This window comes from Balaenoptera physalus (genome assembly GCF_965194825.1).
Source record: "Balaenoptera physalus genome assembly, chromosome: 16".
In the NCBI taxonomy this organism is placed as follows: Eukaryota; Metazoa; Chordata; class Mammalia; order Artiodactyla; family Balaenopteridae; genus Balaenoptera; species Balaenoptera physalus.
Window position 1 is genome coordinate 6,405,262 of NC_138898.1, and position 18,541 is coordinate 6,423,802.

General features: G+C 43.1%; 3 protein-coding genes across 6 annotated transcripts in view; 1 reads left to right on the forward strand and 2 right to left on the reverse strand.

Annotated features, from left to right (window-relative positions):
• CASS4 (Cas scaffold protein family member 4) overlaps nucleotides 1-12,026 on the reverse strand; it is a 62,608-nt gene extending 50,582 nt beyond the window's left edge. For both annotated transcript variants that reach the window (XM_082428128.1, XM_082428125.1), the window contains exons 1-2: nucleotides 11,941-12,026; nucleotides 1,009-1,210 (exon numbers count right to left, since the gene is read on the reverse strand). In XM_082428128.1, the coding sequence (XP_082284254.1) occupies nucleotides 1,009-1,044 (36 nt within the window). In that variant the 5' untranslated portion in view covers nucleotides 1,045-1,210; nucleotides 11,941-12,026. The remainder of the gene's footprint in view (nucleotides 1-1,008; nucleotides 1,211-11,940) is intronic.
• The window catches only part of LOC309644434 (beta-1,3-galactosyl-O-glycosyl-glycoprotein beta-1,6-N-acetylglucosaminyltransferase 7), a 400,935-nt gene that overhangs the window by 84,285 nt on the left and 298,109 nt on the right, over nucleotides 1-18,541 (forward strand). The gene's annotated exons all lie outside the window — the stretch shown is intronic.
• Nucleotides 8,416-18,451, reverse strand: CSTF1 (cleavage stimulation factor subunit 1). Of its 3 annotated transcripts, none has more exons than XM_082428167.1 (6): nucleotides 18,116-18,451; nucleotides 15,472-15,672; nucleotides 13,453-13,730; nucleotides 13,091-13,288; nucleotides 11,941-12,331; nucleotides 8,416-9,172 (listed from the first exon to the last, which is right to left on the reverse strand). In XM_082428167.1, the coding sequence occupies exons 2-6, from the start codon at nucleotides 15,638-15,640 to the stop codon at nucleotides 8,913-8,915; spliced, it is 1,296 nt and encodes a 431-aa protein (XP_082284293.1). In that variant the 5' UTR covers nucleotides 15,641-15,672; nucleotides 18,116-18,451; the 3' UTR covers nucleotides 8,416-8,912. The 3 variants fall into 3 exon arrangements, with proteins under 3 accessions (XP_082284293.1, XP_082284294.1, XP_082284295.1); XM_082428168.1 differs by having other exon boundaries at nucleotides 18,300-18,430; XM_082428169.1 differs by lacking the exon at nucleotides 18,116-18,451 and adding an exon at nucleotides 17,382-17,515.

Sequence of the window (18,541 nt, forward strand, 5' to 3'; positions counted from 1 at the left end):
AAGTAGTGGACTGTTCTAGATTAAGGATGACAGAGTCCTAACAAACAAAATGTGTGATCCTGGAATGAGTCCTGGGTTGGGAAAAAAAAACAAATAAACATGCAAAGAAATAATAACAGCCAAAAAAGCTAGAAAGGATGTTTTTGGATTTTTGGAAAATGTGAATGTAGCCTGTGTCTAAATATATACAAATAGATGCACACAAACGTGACAAAGTGCCAGGAGTCGGTGAATCTAGGTAAAGGATATGCACAGGTTGATGAATTTTTTTTTTCTATTTTCCCAAAGGTTTAAAATTTTTCAAAGAAAAGAGTCGGGTACAAAATTCTAGGGTAGCAATCGACATAAGAGAGACTGTCATGGGTCATTCAGCTGTACATTCCACCAGTGACACCTATTGTTATTATTATAATAATAAATAACACATATTTAATCATATAAGCAAGCTCCCCATTTCATAATTGTTTCATTTTTTTTCCTGTTCTACTTAAAATTTTAAAAAGATGTAGCAAAATAACCCTGACCTTCACTTTTCCTTGTGTCCAAGCAGTTTTCTTTTAGCAGCCATTTCAACATTCTAAACAGCAAATCCTTTTTGATTCCTGTCACAGACTTGAGCTCCACTCACGCACGTCAGTACAGAAGGTAACGTGAAAGCAGCACGAGGAAGGCCCGCTGAGGACTCAGGGCTGGGGCAGAGACCATGTCTCGCTCAGAAGTTTGTTAGAAGGTGAATGGACACAAAGGGATGGGTTGTGTTATCAACCGCGTAAACTAGGTTTTGCTAGAAAGTAATTTGCAACCATCTCTGAGTCAGACTGGTCAGGAGCTTTACGGCACATATAGTTTCTATACTTAAAACTCACGTGAAACTTTCTTCTCTCAAACTTAGATGTTAGTGGTATTCATCTTTGACTTCATCAGAAACTCAGCCCTGAAATCGGCTGCTGTCCTTAACCCAAACAGGCAGCTCCATCTCCTGCCCCTGCAGACAGCCCCGCCACTCACCTTGGGCGCCCCGTCCGTGATGCTAGCTCCTTTCATGTTGCTGGTGTGAAACGGTTCCTTTGAGCTCCACGGCTGATATCTCTGACTTCAGAGGTGGTTACGCAATGTCACTGCATGCCTCTGGCTGGTTCTCAGAAACTGAATTCTATGGAGCTGACAGCACAGGAAATTGTCAGAATGATTCTCCCAGCAGGCAAACTTTCTGGAAAGGAGGAGAAGAAAAGAGGTGAAGGAAGGGAGACCAGAAATCCAGGCCACACTCACTCCTCAATGTGTGATGTCTATAAGTATAAATTGTCACACATTTGCTACGAGAAACCACAAAAGGAAAAAAAAAAAGTCTTCTGCTTTATAGGGTGAAGTTCCTACTTATGAACGCACGGCATTCTCACCCCTTGAACGTTTGTGGAACAACTCCCCCTGGACAGACCAAGCATATTTCTCTGATTAGAGGCCGCCAGGACAAATTTGTGATAGCGGTCAGTGTTTCTTCCTTCCTGCCCCCTAAAATTTACCCTGCAACAGCCGGAGAAAACGAGTTCAGCGGGGGCGGGGGGGGCGTGCCCAAGGGATCTCGTCCCACATCTTTCCTCGTCAGGTGCACTCTTCCGCTTCCCCCTGCTCTGATGCCCATACTCAGCCCTGGTCTTTGAGTGCTGGCTCTGCAGCAGGGCTATGCTGAGCACTTACCAATACATTATCTCTCAAATCTCACCGACCCACCCACTTGATGCCACACGAGTTCACACAGTTCAGGACGACTTGCTAAGTCTTTCCACTTTCCTTAAATTCAGACTAAACATCCAGAGAGGACCTACAGGAGAGCAGATTCCTTGCTAGGCATGTTCGCACTTTTATTTCACATCAACAAACTGGTACCCATCCTTCCCAGCGGGGCTCAGCTTCCACCTCCAATGGGCTGTCTCTCTCATCGCTCTCCTGTGATTACAGCACTTACTGTCTTGTCTGCTGGCTGTCCCGCATGTAGCCCCTACAAGTCTGAGCACTAGGAAGGATTTACAGGTGGAAACAGCTGACTGATTTCTGGCTGAGACAACCTATATTTTATTTTATTTATTTATTTTAAAAAATATTTATTTAGCTGTGTCAGGTCTTAGTTGCAGCATGCAGGATCTTTCAGTTGCAGCATGCGAACTCTTAGTTGTGGCATGTGGGATCTAGTTCCCTGACCAGGGATTGAACCTGGGCCCCCTGCATTGGGAGTGTAGAGTCTTAGCCACCTGACCACTAGGGAAGTCCCCATGATCTAAATTTTAAATTGTTACCAGTGTTGCAAGTTAACTTGCAGTGCCAAGTAATTGACATGTCGTTGATGGGAGCAGATAACAGGGAGGGAACAGTGATCACACAGAACGATCACAAACTGACTTGGCAACAAGTTCAAGGTGGAGATCCATAGAGAGGAGGACAGAGATGGGAGAGTGGGGGAGTAATTTAGGGAAGGCTTCAGGAGGAAGGCAAGGTACGAGAAGCAGGGGCAGAGCAGTATAGAGCCTGGACTAACAGAAGTATTTTATCCTGTTAGTCTTTACAGATGAGACAAATCATTAAGTAGTACCACTGCAAAAATGCATATAACAGGTGATATTTGTGAGGCAAAGGCCGCTGCAAAATAGCAGGTGATTTCCATGTTGTTAAATGTGAATCTGGGTGTTTCTCTTGGGTGCACCTCTTCCCTCCTGCTTTTTCTTCCGGCTCTAGCAGCTCCTCTGTGTCAGTGGCCATGGGCCGTGTAGCACCTCAGATGAGGAAGAGGCAAGCCCTGTCCAGCTAAGGCTGAAGTTCATGTTTCCAGAATGGGAATTTATTAAACCAAGATTCAATGTTTCCACATATATATTGAGATGGAACAATGTTATGACTGCATTTTAAAAAGTCCTTATCTCTCAGAGATATATACTGAAATATCTACAGATAAAATTTGAAAATTCAAAATAATTCAAGGGGAAAGTAGATAGAGGTATAGGTAGAACAATACTGGGCATGAGTTGAAAACTGGGGAGTCTGAGTGATGATTCCATGGGGATTCATTGTACTGTACTGCTGATAGTGAATTAAAAAAAAACAGCTTTATTAAGATATAATTCACATACCACAAAAGTACGATTCAGCGTTTTTTAGTGTATTCAGAGTTGTGCAACCATCACCACTAATTTCCAGAACGTTTTCGTCACCCCAGTGAGAAAGCCCGCACCCATCAGCTGTCATTCCTTGTTCTCCTCTCCCCCCCGCCCCTGGGAACCTTTGTTTCTACTGTATTATTGACCTTCGTATATATTTGAAAGAAAGTAAAAAGAAAGGATGGACATACTCGCTCAAGGTCACACAGTGACGAACAAAAAAAAGACAACAGACAGATTTCACACCAATTCAAGTTTGGACGGTTCCTATCACCTTCTCAAACTCCAGAGAGTAATTCTTCCCTGTACTGATGGGCTGACCTCAAAGGTCCCTATACAGATTAGAATGCTGTAATTTGCGTGTCTTTTAAAAAAATTTATTTCATTTATTTATTTATTTTTGGCTGTGTTGGGTCTTCGTTGCTGTGCATGGGCTTTCTCTAGTGCGGTGCACGGGCTTCTCATCACAGTGGCTTTGTTTTGCAGCACGGGCTCTAGGCACGCGGGCTTCGGTAATTGTGGCACAGGCTTCAGTAGTTGTGGCGCACGGGCTTAGTTGCTCTGCGGCATGTGGGATCTTCCCAGATCAGGGATCGAACCCGTGTCCCCTGCATTGGCAGGCGGATTCTTGACCACTGCGCCACCAGGGAAGTCCGTGCATGTCCTTTTAAGGAAAAACAATCAGCACCAAAATCCAAGACACAAAAGTAATAGGATTTGGCCCTGAAATTAAATACTCACCCCTACATAGATATTTAGTGTAGTATTTTGTGAACAAGGGGCTTGAGTTCTCAGACTCCTATTTGACCCTGCTATGATTTTTCTGAATGAAAGCCTGTAGACATTTTGCTGCAATCCATTCATATTTACATCTTAAGGCAAATGAGTCTCTTACGTGCACAAATATTGCGAGAGTTGATCATTCTAGGAAATTGGGTGGTTTTCGCAATATACTGCAGGCAGAAGTTTGAAACAGAATTCAAAAGAACCAAGTGAGACAGCTTCTAATAAGGTAATTCCCACCCCTCCCCTTTTAACTAATGTACCACTGAGAACAGTATTTTTTTTTTTTTTTTTTTTTGGTTGCGCGGCACACGGGATCTTAGTTCCCCAACCAGGGATTGAACCTAGGCCCTCGGCAGTGAAAGCGCAGAGTTCTGTCTTAACCACTGGACCGCCAGGGAATTCCCGAGAACAGTATTTTTGAATTGATTTTCTTTTCAGAACCTAGGGAGTCAGATCACCTTCACAGCTCCCAATAAATGTGCAAGAAGGCAGGGACTTCCCTGGTGGTCCAGTGGCTAAAACGCCATGCTCCCAATGCAGGGGGCCCGGGTTTGATACCTGGTCAGGGAACTAGATCCCATGTGCCGCAACTAAAGATCCCGCTTGCCTCAACTAAGACCCGGCACTGCCAAAGAAATAAATTAAAAATAAATAAATAAATAAATGTGCAAGAAGGCAGATGGCTTTCGCGTACTGCTCTTTATATGCTTTTATACTGTTTTCGTGTGGACTTTCAGCCATTCAGCTCCGTGAGTGGTAGTTCAACACCTGACTTATTAAAGTCCAGCCAAACACCACTCAGAATGTCCAAAGCCTTAAAGGCCTGGCAGGACATTTCAGACTGTGCTGCTTTAAAATCACCTTATTATCTGGCAGATTTTTAACCTCATGAACATAACTCAAAACAGCTCCTTTGGTCAAAGTAGGATTTCATAAATTGCCAACAAATTCATCTGAATAGCCTGGTATAGGGATAATACAGGGAGGAGTGGGATTCTACAGCTACTATAATTATTAGTGAGAACTCAGCTTCAGAGCCTGAATTTGGATCCCAAGGTTGAGAGGGAGAGAGAATCAGAGCAAGACTTGGAAAAAAGGATGCAAAGGAAACACTGCAGGTGGAGAGGGGCTGTAAAGCTGCAGGAAAAGGCTGAATGCAGACAGAGAGATCAAGAAAAACCGGGGCAGAAAATGACACCACAGGCCAGTAGTCATTGTGGGTGAGCAGCCAGGAAGAGAAGAGTAAACTGGCCAGAAAACGACTGGGAAAGAGGCTTTATAGGTGAAAACACCCACTAAGGGAGTAGGAAGGCAAAGGCAAAGGCTCCAGAAGAAGGGCAAAAACGTGAGGTACGAAAGCTACGGACGTGTTGAATGTTTTATAGATTTTGTTGTTCAAACCCACTTGGTTACTTTTGACGTCTCTTTATCCTTGGCCCCATTCTAGTTATTGTTTTAGTTCTTCAAACATATTCTACATATATATTGTGCATCTGCTAATTCCACTAAGTCTGACTCGTTTCTGATTTTCATCACAGTGGCTGTTTCCTACGTTCACTTGTGAACACGTGATTCTTAGCGCTTTCTCTGGGAGAAGGAATAATTGAGGCCTGGTGTTAAGATGTGCTCATCCATAGAGAACTGGTGCTGGCCTGTCTGGCACTCATGGCCACTACCAGCTGGAGTTGCTTCAAATTCTCAGCTTGCTTTTCTCCAAACCACATAGGTAGTGTGGATTGGTTCAACCTTGTTTGTGGATGGGATTCTCGAAGACCCTCCCCTGTGCCAACACCCCAGACCCTTCCTTGCAAACCTGAGCCTGCAGTGTCAGGCCGGATTCCTCTTCCTCTGAGGTGGGGATTTTGTCCAGTTCACCCTTTTGCTGAGGGGGCCACCTTTTGGGTTCTGGGTTTTCTTTCTGGGTCTTGATCAAAGTTCCTAACCCCGTGAAGACTCAGAGCCCAGAAATCTTCAGGCTACAAGGGACTGACAAATGTCCTTGGTGCAACCGGCAGCTCTGTCACTGTTAATCCACTGGATTGGTGCTTTGTGTGGGGTCTGCCTCAGAAACCCCCTTTCTTGCTAGCTCAGCTATCTACTTAGTGATTAAAAACAAATTCTATCCAGGTTCGTACTGAAAGGGTTCTCAGAGTGTCTGGCCTGCTGTTTTTTTCAGTAGCAGAAGTGTCCCCCAAGAAGTAAATATTTCCCCCCCAATTCTGTTTATATCATGTGTTTTTTAAAAAGGAGGTTCAGTGATTGAAGTGCATGTTGGGGATGATTTTGATAAAGTTCTTCAATCACAGAAAAGGAAGCTATCGCCTGGAAATGACTTGCCTCAACAGAGCTGAGACTTAGATAACCCCAACATCTCCTTTCCTAAGAGAAACCAAAGCTTAAGGCAAAACCCAGATTTCTCTGAATGATCTAAAGAAATAGATTATACTAGGGCTTCCCTGGTGGCGCAGTGGTTGAGAATCTGCCTGCCAATTCAGGGGACACGGGTTTGAGCCCTGGTCTGGGAAGATCCCACATGCCGCGGAGCAACTAGGCCCGTGAGCCACAACTACTGAGCCTGCGCGTCTGGAGCCTGTGCTCCGCAACAAGAGAGGCCGCGATAGTGAGAGGCCCGCGCACCGCGATGAAGAGTGGCCCCCACTTGCCGCAACTAGAGAAAGCCCTCACACAGAAACGAAGACCCAACACAGCCAAAAATAAATAATAAATAAATAATAATAAATTTTAAAAAATTTAAAAAAAACAAAAAAACTTCCATTAAAAAAAAAAGAAACAATTATACTAAAAATTTTACATTCGTAGAAGGGCAAAGATATACAGCTAAAGGTGATTAAGCTACGAAAATCTGGCTTCTAGAACAAAGCACTAAAGAAACAGTGTGAAAAGTGTCAGTCCAAAGTCACAACTGCTGTTCGAGAGCTTATGTTCAAATACAGAAACATTCACGGCAAGCTCCAAAAAAAAAAAAAAAAAACACTAGCTTTAAATTACCATTATATACAAAAAGTTTATTTTAGAAATCACGTCTTTAAAAAATAACATAGAAGTTATAAGTTCTTATCTTAACTGGATATCACTCACCATCTGAATGTCAGGGTGTTATGTGGGATAATTAAGTGGTACAATTAATGATGTGATGAAACCAAGTCCATGTAATATCCCTGGCATTTACACCAGTTTCAAACATTAATGTGATTTTTAAAAGAAAAAAAATTTAAAAAGAAGTCTATTTTGGAAACACACAAAAGCATCTTGATCTTGTAAACAGAAGTCCTGAAACTACAGCTCTATTGCTGAGACTGTTCCAAAAGCTGGAAGAAGTAGGCAGTATCATCTGAATTCATGAGCAGTTAAAAAGGTCCAATGGAACTTGTATCAGGAGTGCAGTGTGGTCATCCCAGTGCATGTGCCAGAGAGAACAAGCAGAAAAGCTGAACCTTTGCTTTACAGTTTCATAGGCTGAAAGTTGGAAAACGTGGGTAGTTTTGGTTGGTAATTTTGGGGTAGAACCGGTTATCCTTGTTTCTATTCAATAGGTTTCTTTCGGTCGTACAAGAACAGCACCCACAGATGGCCAAGCTCAAATACCGCAGAATGAGAACACAAAATAAATTTAAACTCACTACGGACCAAATAATATAGCTCTTTGGAAGTCTGAACTAAAACCTGTGACTTAACATGTTAAGAATGCTGAAAATGGTTTTATAGACCAAAGAGTTAAAATGATCCTTAAGGATGATGTCTAAAGCACAATTTTTATATAATAAACTTCAGAAGACTATAAAATTCCTGTAACATAAACCAATTACTTTAATATATTTAATATCTTTATCAAATGATCTCAGACTGTATTTCTAGGTACTCCTACCCAGACCATGAGGTATTTGTAGTGGGAGATAATGATAAACTGAAGTTTCTCTCTGTTAAGGGGAGCTCAGGGCTCTCTGACCTAGCTAAGAGTTGAATCCAGAGAACTACTGTCACTGCCTAAAAAGTTTCAAGAACAAGAAAACCTGTATTAGTTCGTTAATTGCAAAAAAAAAAAAAAAAAAAATCTTCTGAGAATGCAGCTGCTGGGTGTATCCACGGTGAGTAGCTATGGCTCATGCTGAAGGGAACTGAAAAATAAGATTTAAAATTATCTAAGAACAAAGTCAATCGATAGTCATCATTCCTGATGATGAGAGCAACAGCGGGCTCACCGAATTGTGATTACACTGGATGTATTTTCAATGTTTCCTATCAAACGGTAATCATCTCATCAGAACACATTTACTGAAGACAAGCATTTTAGGTTGTGAAAGGATAATGTGGGACGTGTGATGGGAGATATACCTCCTATAAATCTTCAGGAAAAGCTGGCCACTACTTTCACTGAAGTGAAAAATGTGTCAACAGTAACGTCGCAGATCTGAACTTGATTATCAGAATGTCGTCACTTTAGGATAGAACTGATACTATCGATTTTCTAAAATGGTTTTAATATGGCATAAAACTCTTGATTCTCAGAGCCATATGCCCCCATATCTGCCAAAATGTATTTTGAAAGGAAACGTACAAAGGGGATGTAAAACAGGCACAAAAGTTGACAAAATATCCAAATGAACATTCCTCATGACAGATCCACTTGAGATCTAGAAAGCACTTGAATACTCTATCCTTCTTCAAATGATCAAGGGAAAGAGCAAGTCCTGTATTTACAAAACCGATGAAAATCACACTGTAATAATCAGTGACTGCAGAACAACCGCACAGATCTGTGATTCCAACTTTTTCCACCATGATTCTCCATCAAGGTAAAAAAAGATTCTTTCATACAAATCCCAGAAGGACGCAGAGGTGGCAGCACAACTGCCAAAGATGGTACAATGACTTACTACTGAAGCTGATGACGGGACACAAGGGGAAGGAGGGGCAGAGTCCTCGAGAAAAGAACCCTATTGAACGCCGGCGGCGGCTCTAGTCCGTGGTTGACCTCCGGTACCAAAACCGCGCCCTGAAGTCGTCGCTGCAGGTCATGAAGCCAGGGTTGGTGGGCGAGTGCACGATACAGCGCACGATGTTGTTGTGGCCCAGTGAGAGCAGGTTCCGGCGCTCGGCCGTCCTCGAGTCCCAGCAGCAGAGGCTGATGGTCCTCTCGTCGGGCAGCAGCACGTAGTCCTCTGTGTGGTTGAAGACGGCCTGCGTCCGGTGCACCTGCCGTCCGCTCAAGCCAGCGCCTGTGCAGAGACCGAGAGGTTAAGGCCTGGGCGCCAGGGCTAGCTTTCCAGTTCACACCTTAGAGCCCGGACTGTTCTACTTTTGTTATTAGCTCTGTTGACGTAAAAACTGCATTTTAAAATTGTTGAAGTAATACACATTTATTGTGCAATTTTGGTAACTCTAAAAAAGTATGAAAAAGAAAATCACCTTTGGGCCCACCACCTAATGCAACTCTGTTAATGTTCTGATGTATTTTTAGGCATAAAAACACCTTAAAAAAATACAAAAGTGGTGCCACATTATCTAACTTCATGTTGGATATGTTGTGTTTTTACCGGCTGCAAAGGATCCCGTTGTTTGGAAGCACCATTAGGTAAGGATTCTTTTCCTGCTAGGCAGTTAGTTTGTATCCAACTGTACTATTGTGACAAACATTCTTGGTACAGAACACGTTATTTCTTTAGGACTAACTTCCTAGGACCAGAATCACTGGGATGGAATGAACAGCTGCTCTCCCAGAGGAAACTCTATGCTTTTTTTTTTGACCATGAATTAAAAAAAGCATATTTTATGTTTCAAGTATTATATGAACTATTAAAAAAAATCTGCCTGATAATTTTACACAGAGTCAACATTTTGATGAATATCTTTTCCAAACATCTCCGTGCGTTGTATACTCATTTGTAATTTATATAAATCAGGGCACACGGCATACAGTTTTTATTCAACAGTTTGTGGTGGAGACCTACGAAGAGGGGCTACAGCTTAACGGATAAAAACACACACTTGGTGCTGGATCTGGACTCAGTACTTATTCGCGATGTGACTTTGAACAAATGACTTAACATCCCTAGGCCTTAACTGTCTCCTCTGCTCTGCAGGGATAATTACAGCACCTGCCCACAAGATGTTGCAGGGATTAAAATGAGGTGTAATGCCCATTCAGCTCTGCAGTATAAGTGTTCAACAAACATTATTATGAGTATTTTTTTTTAAATTTTATTTATTTATTTATTTTTGGCTGTGTTGGGTCTTCGTTTCTGTGCGAGGGCTTTCTCTAGTTGTGGCAAGCGGGGGCCACTCTTCATCGTGGTGCGCAGGCCTCTCACTGTCGTGGCCTCTCTTGTTGCGGAGCACAGGCTCCAGACGCGCAGGCTCAGTAGTTGTGGCTCACGGGCCCAGTTGCTCCGCGGCATGTGGGATCCTCCCAGACCAGGGCTCGAACCCGTGTCCCCTGCATTGGCAGGCAGACTCTCAACCACTGCGCCACCAGGGAAGCCCAAGTATTTATTTTTAAAGGCTGCATGCCGTGAAAGGCTATGTAACAATTTAGCAAGTCAAAAATATATATATTTAAAATTTTGATAATATGACACCAAGCTGCCCTTCAGAAACATTTTACCAATCATACTCCTAACAATATGTGATTTCCTGAAATGTTTATCAATACTATATAATACCAATCTTTTAAATTCCTGAAATCTGATGAGCAAAAAGATACTTCCATATTCATTTCTTAGGTTTATAGTGAAGTTGGTCATCTTTTCTGGGGTTCACTGAGCAGTGTCTGACCTATGTTTATTACCTATGCTAAGAATTTTTTTTTTTCCCCTAGCCAGCATTTAATTTTGTTTACAGTGTTTTAAATTAACTTTCAACATCAAAACTTCTAATGTTTACTTGATAGTTCTTCCTTTTCCTTCATTATTTCAAGAGCCCTCTGAATTCTAACTAAACATTAAAACTGGAAAAGCAGATCCAAAAGTGCTGACATGAAGGGGTCTTAAACTGTGAACTAGAAAAAGAGGGAATTTGCATATAAATTCATTATAATCTCATTTTTAAATCAAATCCCAATTCTCCAGAAAAACAAACCAATCAGCCACATATAACCATAAAACATCCCAAACATTCATAAAACAAAAGTGACTCTTCCAAAGACTTGCTAGCGATACCATCTACACCAGAAGCCAGAGAGATGGCAGCAAGCCGACTCTGGTTACAATGAGATAAATCTATAGTAGGTTATGCTGCACCCTAGTGGTTCAGACGTCACCAACTCCTCAATTTTCTTCACTTACTAACATCCCAGCAGTCCCTTACAATAGTGCTGTTTTGAGTTTTAAAGTTCTGGTCACGGCAATTTCAGTGTATGACACAAACGTCTCACAACAGAGGAAGCTAAGCTGAAGTTTTCTACCAAACAGCCTGTGCTGCTACAAGGAGCAGAAGAATGAAACACAATATTTTAATACTTACTATCAAATAATCAGACAAACACTGACTACTAGTGATAGGATAAATTTAAACAGATCTCATAAAAAGAGCTCACAGGCGCAACTGCTGCAATTAGAGACCAAAATGAATTAGACAATCAGACTAACAATGCTGTGTTTCTGTCTGAAGGGCCCACTTTATATCTAGGTTCAGAACACCTGGGGTCTCTTTTGGGGGCTCCTTCTCCTCTCTCAGGCATGAGCCAAGATCTTTCCTCTCACTTACTGAGTCTCTTCTCTGGACTGCGTTCATGTTTTTGTGGGAAGTGGGCAGGCCATGGGTCTACAAACAGACCATCTAATTCTCAAGTGTTACTTGCATGGAATCAGATCTAATTTTAGCTGTTAACATATTGAGAAGGGCAAAGTTAAGAAACTGTGGTTCTATTTCCAGCTCTGCCTCTTGTTTGATTCACATAGATTGTGTGGCTCTAGCTCGAGGATCTAAAAGAGAGTTCTGGAAACTAAAATGCCTCAGAAATGTGAAGTAATATCAACTTCTCACATACCTGTGTATCTGACCAGGGTTCGTCCTGTTGATATTTCCCAAAGTTTAGCTACAGAGTCTTTTCCACTTGACAGAATGTATTTTGAATTTTTGGAAAAAATGGCAGAACAAACTTCAGCACCGTCGTGTGCTTTCTCAAAAGTTGTGATGCATCGATTTGAAACACCATCCCACAATTTGATGCAGCCGTCCTTGCTGCCAGTCACATACATATTGGCACTAGGATTGTAATTAACGGAACATATGGCATCAGTGTGTTGATCTTGAGGATTGCAAGAGACAAAGCACTGAAATGTGTTGATATCATAAAGTCGAAGAGTAGGATGCTGAGTTCCAACAAGTATAAAGTCTCCAGAAGGATGAAAAGAGATGGAGCGTAACATTTCGGCCTCCTGTTGGGAAAGAGACCAAGTGGTGAACAATTAAACCCAGAGGAAATGTGGAGAATATTTGGCTGATGCAAAGAATCTATAAAACAGTGACTAGATATGACACAGCTAAGAGAAGAACAAAGAACTTTCTGGAATACAGAAAAGGACCATCTGAACACAGATTTCCGAAACTATCTACTGGTGAGATTATTCCGAAGATCCCAGGTGAGCTTCATCATTTGCACATAAACAGCGGGTGAACTCAGAAGGGGATACTATCAATCTATGACACATACACATATGATTAATGAATAAAAATAAACTATAAGAATAGTTTCTTTAATTTGTCCCAGGGCTCCAAATACTGAGGTGGAAGCCACTACTAAAACATTAGCACTTCTGAACTGCATATTCAAAACAGAGCACCAAATGTCGCTTTTCCAGCAAACACCTGAGAATTTCAACTGAATAATTTTTTAATTCCCCTAAGTTAGAGAAGTTCATTGTGTTTTGTCTTTAAATAGGAATCTGCACCCTTTAAAGAGTGCTGTGGATTCTGAACCGTATCTGTGACCGGCAGCCGTCCTGACTGGCCAGAGGAAGTGGGCGCGTGACAGCACGAGAGCCGTGCCATTTGCGGTGGGCGCTGCGTCCTTGCTGCCATCCTCTTTATTTATAGGATGACCACTGAGACGACTTTTAAAAAGAGAAGAGCCACACAATAGCTCACTGTATTTAGGAAAAAAAAATGCATACAGCTCCTTTCCAAACATTCCTAACCTGAATGTATTTGAAGGCTCTTTTTGCAGATGGTTTGGAATAATCAAATAATTTAAGAGTATAATCCCTTGAACCAGAGGCAAGGATCTGTTCTGTTGGGTGGAAAGCAAGACAGGTGACTTCATCCACGTGGTCGTAAAGAGTTCGAATCACTGGGTGGTTTTCCATGTTCTGCTGTGCAGTCTCATTCATCATGACCTAGGCCAGCAAGAAGAGAAGAGAATCTCAAAGTGTAAAATCTGTCTGGCTCAAAGTATACATTCTACAGCTATGCTAAGTTAAAACTGGTTTAAACTATGCTCTCATTCTCCCAAGAATGAACAACAAAAGGCAAATGGTAAGTATATTACCAGGATTTTTACCTCTATTGGCATGGCACTTTTGGCCAACATTCTTTCTGTGTCAAGTATTTTTATGGAAGCGTCAGCAGATCCAGTAGCTATTAACTGCCCATCTCTACTATAGGTAGCTACACGACATGGTCCTTTATGGGATGTGACATAGCATGTTTCATACTCTGAAGCCTCTGGGGACATAGTCTGGACATCTGCATCAAACTCCAGGTCAATTCCTGTGCCAGGGGCAACTGTATCTGACCGACCAATTGCATACTGAACTGCGGTATCATCGTTTTCCATTCCTGAAAGGAATAAAAATTAAGGGCATGAAAAAACGTTATTTTAGAAAGACAGGACAAAGTTCTGGATCCAAAGTGGGAAAGGTGTTTGCAGACGTCAACTTACTCTTTCTCGGAGCTGCACGGTACTTAACACTGTACAAAGTTATGTATTGTGACCTGGGTGCACGCACAGTGACAACGCTGTAAGGCAACAGGCGTTGTGGCAGGTTAGGCTCCAACAGGTAAAGTCACCTCCCCAGATACTTGCCTCCAAAAGTTTCTACTTTAACCACAACCACAGAAACTGAAAAACAGCAGTTCTGTAGTTAAATTGTCCATTTTTCCCCATTCCGAATTTTAATATTTTTAGTGTTGAGATCTGTTAGTAGCAGCTCTGAAGCTCATTAAGTCAGATATATTGTTAATAATAACATTAGTGAAACATCTCTGAAAGAATGTTGAGGTTTAAACAAACTGAAGTTTATCAAGAAAATGCATTTTAAATTGAAAAATAACTTGACATATCATATAAACAATTTTTATTAGTATAGGAAAAATCAGAAATGCAGATAAACAAAAAAATAAACATAACCTTGTATTATATCACCCAGAGATAATTACTGTTAACACGGTGGTATGAATTCTTCTGGACCTTTCTCCACGCACACAGTTGTTTCATTTCTTAAAACACAAATAAAATCACAATATGTAACGTGGTGTGACATATTCGGTCATTTACTCATATGGAATAAACAAACACCTGGCCAGCGTAATAAACGTTCACCCACATCATGTTGTTGGATCTAACTTTATGAATATGAGAACATGTACAACCAATTCCATATTGTTGGGCATTTCGGTGGAATTCATTTTATTTCCTCAGGCAAATTCTAACAGTTTACACTGCCAACTCAAAGAGTATAAATATGTTTGGCAATTCTGTATTTTACTGAGTGCTTTCTATGACACAGGCAAGCACCTGGATGCACTGTTGAACAAGACAAGGTTCAATATCTTTATTAAACTTGCAGTCTGGGACTTCCCCAGTGGTCCAGTCGTAAAGAATCCGCCTTCCAATGCAGGGGATGAGGGTTTATCCCTGGCTGGAGAACTAAGATCCCACATGCCGTGGGGCAACTAAGCCCGGGCACCACAACTACTGAGCTCACAAGCCGCAACGAGACAGCCCACGTGCTGCAAACTACAGAGCCCTCGCGCCACAACCAGAGAGAGAAAACCCGCACACCACAGCTAGAGAGAAGCCCGCATATCACAACAAAGAGCCTGCGTGCCACAACTAAGACCTGACACAGCCAAAAAAATAAAGAAAACCAAAACCAAAACTAAAACCAAAAACACTTGCAGTCTTTTGGCAGGTGGTATGGATTGTGTGGGAAACTCAAAACAATATAGAAAATTTCAGACAGTGATTCTGTTATGAAGGAAATGGGATTGTTGTTTTAGAGCACTTGGGGAGGTACGGGGAAGACGTTCGGGTTATCTTACAAGAAATGAGGACTCTGAGACGACATCTGAGCTGAGACTTGAAGTCAATGATACAACGGCAGAAAGCTCCAGATAATTCATATAAAGATCCTGAGGCTAGAACCAGCTCAAAACCTTCACAATCTGGACTTTGCTTTCTCCTGCAGTACCTAGCACTGTGCTCGACACATACTAGGCACTAAAACTAAAGGGCAGTAATCTTGAAAAACATCTGAAGCCTTGTCACGGGCTCAATGAATTTGCATTCACAAGTTACCTAGTTTGATGAGGTGCAGGAGCTGCTCCGAGGGTGCACAGACAGACTGAGGCTTGATTTCATTGATGAGGCCATTAGCGATGCTGATGTAGCCGTCATAGAGCAGCTGGCTAATGATCAGCTTGTAGAGCTGCTGGCGATCCTTCAAGCCCACTTTGGTTCTGTACATCTTGGAGAAGAGGAAGATAATTTCCCTGCCAGCTGCAAGAGAGAAAACAGGTGATGATGAGGGGCAGAGGCACTAGTAAACCACAGAAGCAACACAGGAATCTGGTCAGCCTTTCCAGGGCTTAAATCCCAGCTCTATCAGCATTACCTTTGGTCAGCAACTATGTTTCTCTGAGATCAGGGTCCTCAGCTGTTAAATAAGTCAGTGAAGGCTAAACAAGATGATACATGTAGAGCATTGAGCACAGTGGCACACAGAAATGGTTCAAATCACGTTAGCCAATATTTACAGTAGAACCTCTCTTCATGAACATTTTTTCTCTGCTAAATTACCCACCTGCAATTTTTATTCTTTACTGCTATCCCAGAATCTTCCATTTCTTCTGTTAACGAAACCCTGGCTAATACTTGCAATAGGTACAACAGCTGCTATTGTTGGATGTCTAGACACTACCGTTTCCACGAGCTAAGCTGTTATGTTTACTCATGTCAGTTATGGTCATTCTTAAAACATGTTTCAAGGCAACCGAGCTTGTTACATTACATAATTTAATTACAGAATACTTTGGAAAGCATTGCTGAATAAAATATTGGCAAATAGGATATGGCCAAAATAACTATAAAAAAAGGAAAAATTGGAAGGACTGTGCATTTAGATTGATTTACAAGTGTTTAAGTTCTCTCTCAGGCTCAGAAAGCAAAAGAGAAAATTACAGATGGTTTCCAGTTTATGCAAAAAAAAAAAAAAAAAAAAAAAAAGAACTCCAATTGGTTGACGTGATTAGATAATCTGATTATAAAAATCAATGTCTGGGGCTTCCCTGGTGGCGCAGTGGTTGAGAATCTGCCTGCCAATGCAGGGGACACGGGTTCGAGCCCTGGTCTGGGAGGATCCCACATGCCGCGGAGCAACTGGGCCCGTGAGCCACAACTACTGAGCCTGCGCGTCTGGAGCCTGTGCTCCGCAACGAGAGAGGCCGCGATAGTGAGAGGCCCCCGCTTGCCACAACTAGAGAAAGCCCTTGCACAGAAACGAAGACCCAGCACAGCCAAAAATAAATAATAAATAAATAATAAATAAATTAAAAAAAATCAATGTCTGTACACGTGTAGATCTGTACAGGTATCGGAAGGCTGCAGGAGCTGGGGAACAGCCATAAAGAATAAAAGTCACAGGCAGACAGGGAGCTGTGGCACAGAAGAAAACTGGAAGGCAGAGCACAGGAGAGAGAGAAGAATGTAAGAAAGAAGGGCGGCGAGTGGGCAGTTAACACCACTTCACAGGGGTGATTCTGAAAGTGGGAGGTGCTGTAGGAAAGGGGCAGGGAACAGTGTTTTTAACTACCCAAGGCCCTCTGGAGAATTACTGAGGCTACTGATAAGAATAGCCAATGTTTCCTAAGTGTTTACCATGTTTCATCTCAATCCTCAACAACATCTTATAAAGGAGGTCCAGTAATCTTGTTTACAGGTGAGGAGGGGAAATAACTTGCCCAAGATCTCAGAACTAGTGCCTGGAGGAACCAGCATGAGAACGCAGGCGGTTTGACTCCAGAGATAGTGTTGCTCTAATCGCTGCGTGTACTGCTCCTTAAAAACTTAATGATAAACTAGCTAAAATTCATTAGACATTCCGCATATAACACACATGGTGTAAGCAACTAATATGCATTACGTCATTCAATCTTCAGCTTATCCCATTTTAGAGGTGGGCAACCGGAGGCACAGGAAAGTTAACTCACCCAGGATCGAACAGCTTGTAAATGGCGGAGCCTGGATCCTAACCCAGAGCCTGAGCTCTCACTGTGCTCTACTGATGGGTATTAAGCAAATATACATAAATCCATGCTTGTGTGGACAACACGAGGACACAACAGAGATGATGAAACCGGCTCAAAGAGGTTAGGAAATACCGCAAGTAAAACGTGGCTGCGTAACTCGTCCAAGGTTAAAGCGGCCACCAGGACTACCCACCCCAGAGCCCAGAGCGTAACCACTATTCCATCCTTCACTCGTGCCAGGCGCATCATAGGGCTACCAAGAGATTAAAACAGGAAAAGAGAGGACGAGCCCTGCTTCTCAACTCCCATAGAACGTCCGCTCGCTGGGCTAGAAAGCGCCTAATTACCGCCCCCAGTTTGCAGGTGAAGGAGTCTGCGGCCCGAAGACAGGAAGAACCCGGTGCAGGACTGGTTGTACCCGTAGTTGGAAGGAAGACCAGGGCGAGAACACAAACGCCCCCTCACCGTACGCTCCGCTATGATCCCGAGCTAGAGGCCAGCGAAGGATGGAGTGAGGGTGAAAGAAAGGCCTTTGAGGAAGAGGAGGATCAGTGCAGGCCCAGCCTGGCAACTCAGGGCGCATGCCGCCCCGCTCACTATTGACTCTTCCCGCCTCGCCCGCGTCTTTCCTGTGGTGCCCCAAAAGCGCTAGCCGACCGCACCCGCCATTCCACGCACCCCGGGCACCCCCATACCGGCTCGTCCCACTCTCTCGGTCTCCTGCTCTCTCCTAGAAAAATGGAGACGCGAATCCTGCCCGATCGATCGCTTCACTGCGCATGCACAAAGGGTATCGCGCCGAGCGCTGCGCTATCGATTGACCCCACTCGCTCCTGCCCTTCTCGCCATCTTACAGGGGCGTTCTAGAGATTCGTTCACCTCCTCCGACTTTATCTCCGACGCGACAACCCTGACGCCAAGCGACTGCTGCCTCACGGACAAATGTCAGATCCGGAGAGCACCGCGGGCGCTAGAACGGCCGCGGGTGTGGCGGGCCGTTGCCTCCATCACTTCCGGGACCTTACGAAGCAAGTGCGCCTGCGCGTCGTCTCCGCCGGGCCGTGACTCAAGCCGTCGAGTTGGTTTTGAACCAATGAAAAGGCAGCGCCTCTCTAGCCCCG

Excerpts from the sequence above, each read along its gene's own strand:
- CSTF1 (XM_082428167.1), bottom strand. The coding sequence starts at position 15,640 with ATGTACAGAACCAAAGTGGGCTTGAAGGATCGCCAGCAGCTCTACAAG. Across the intron at positions 13,289-13,452 it reads AAAGTGCCATGCCAATAGAG|GTCATGATGAATGAGACTGC; the intron begins GTAAAAATCCTG and ends TTGCTGGCCTAG. Across the intron at positions 9,173-11,940 it reads AACCCTGGTCAGATACACAG|GCGCTGGCTTGAGCGGACGG; the intron begins GTATGTGAGAAG and ends GTCTCTGCACAG.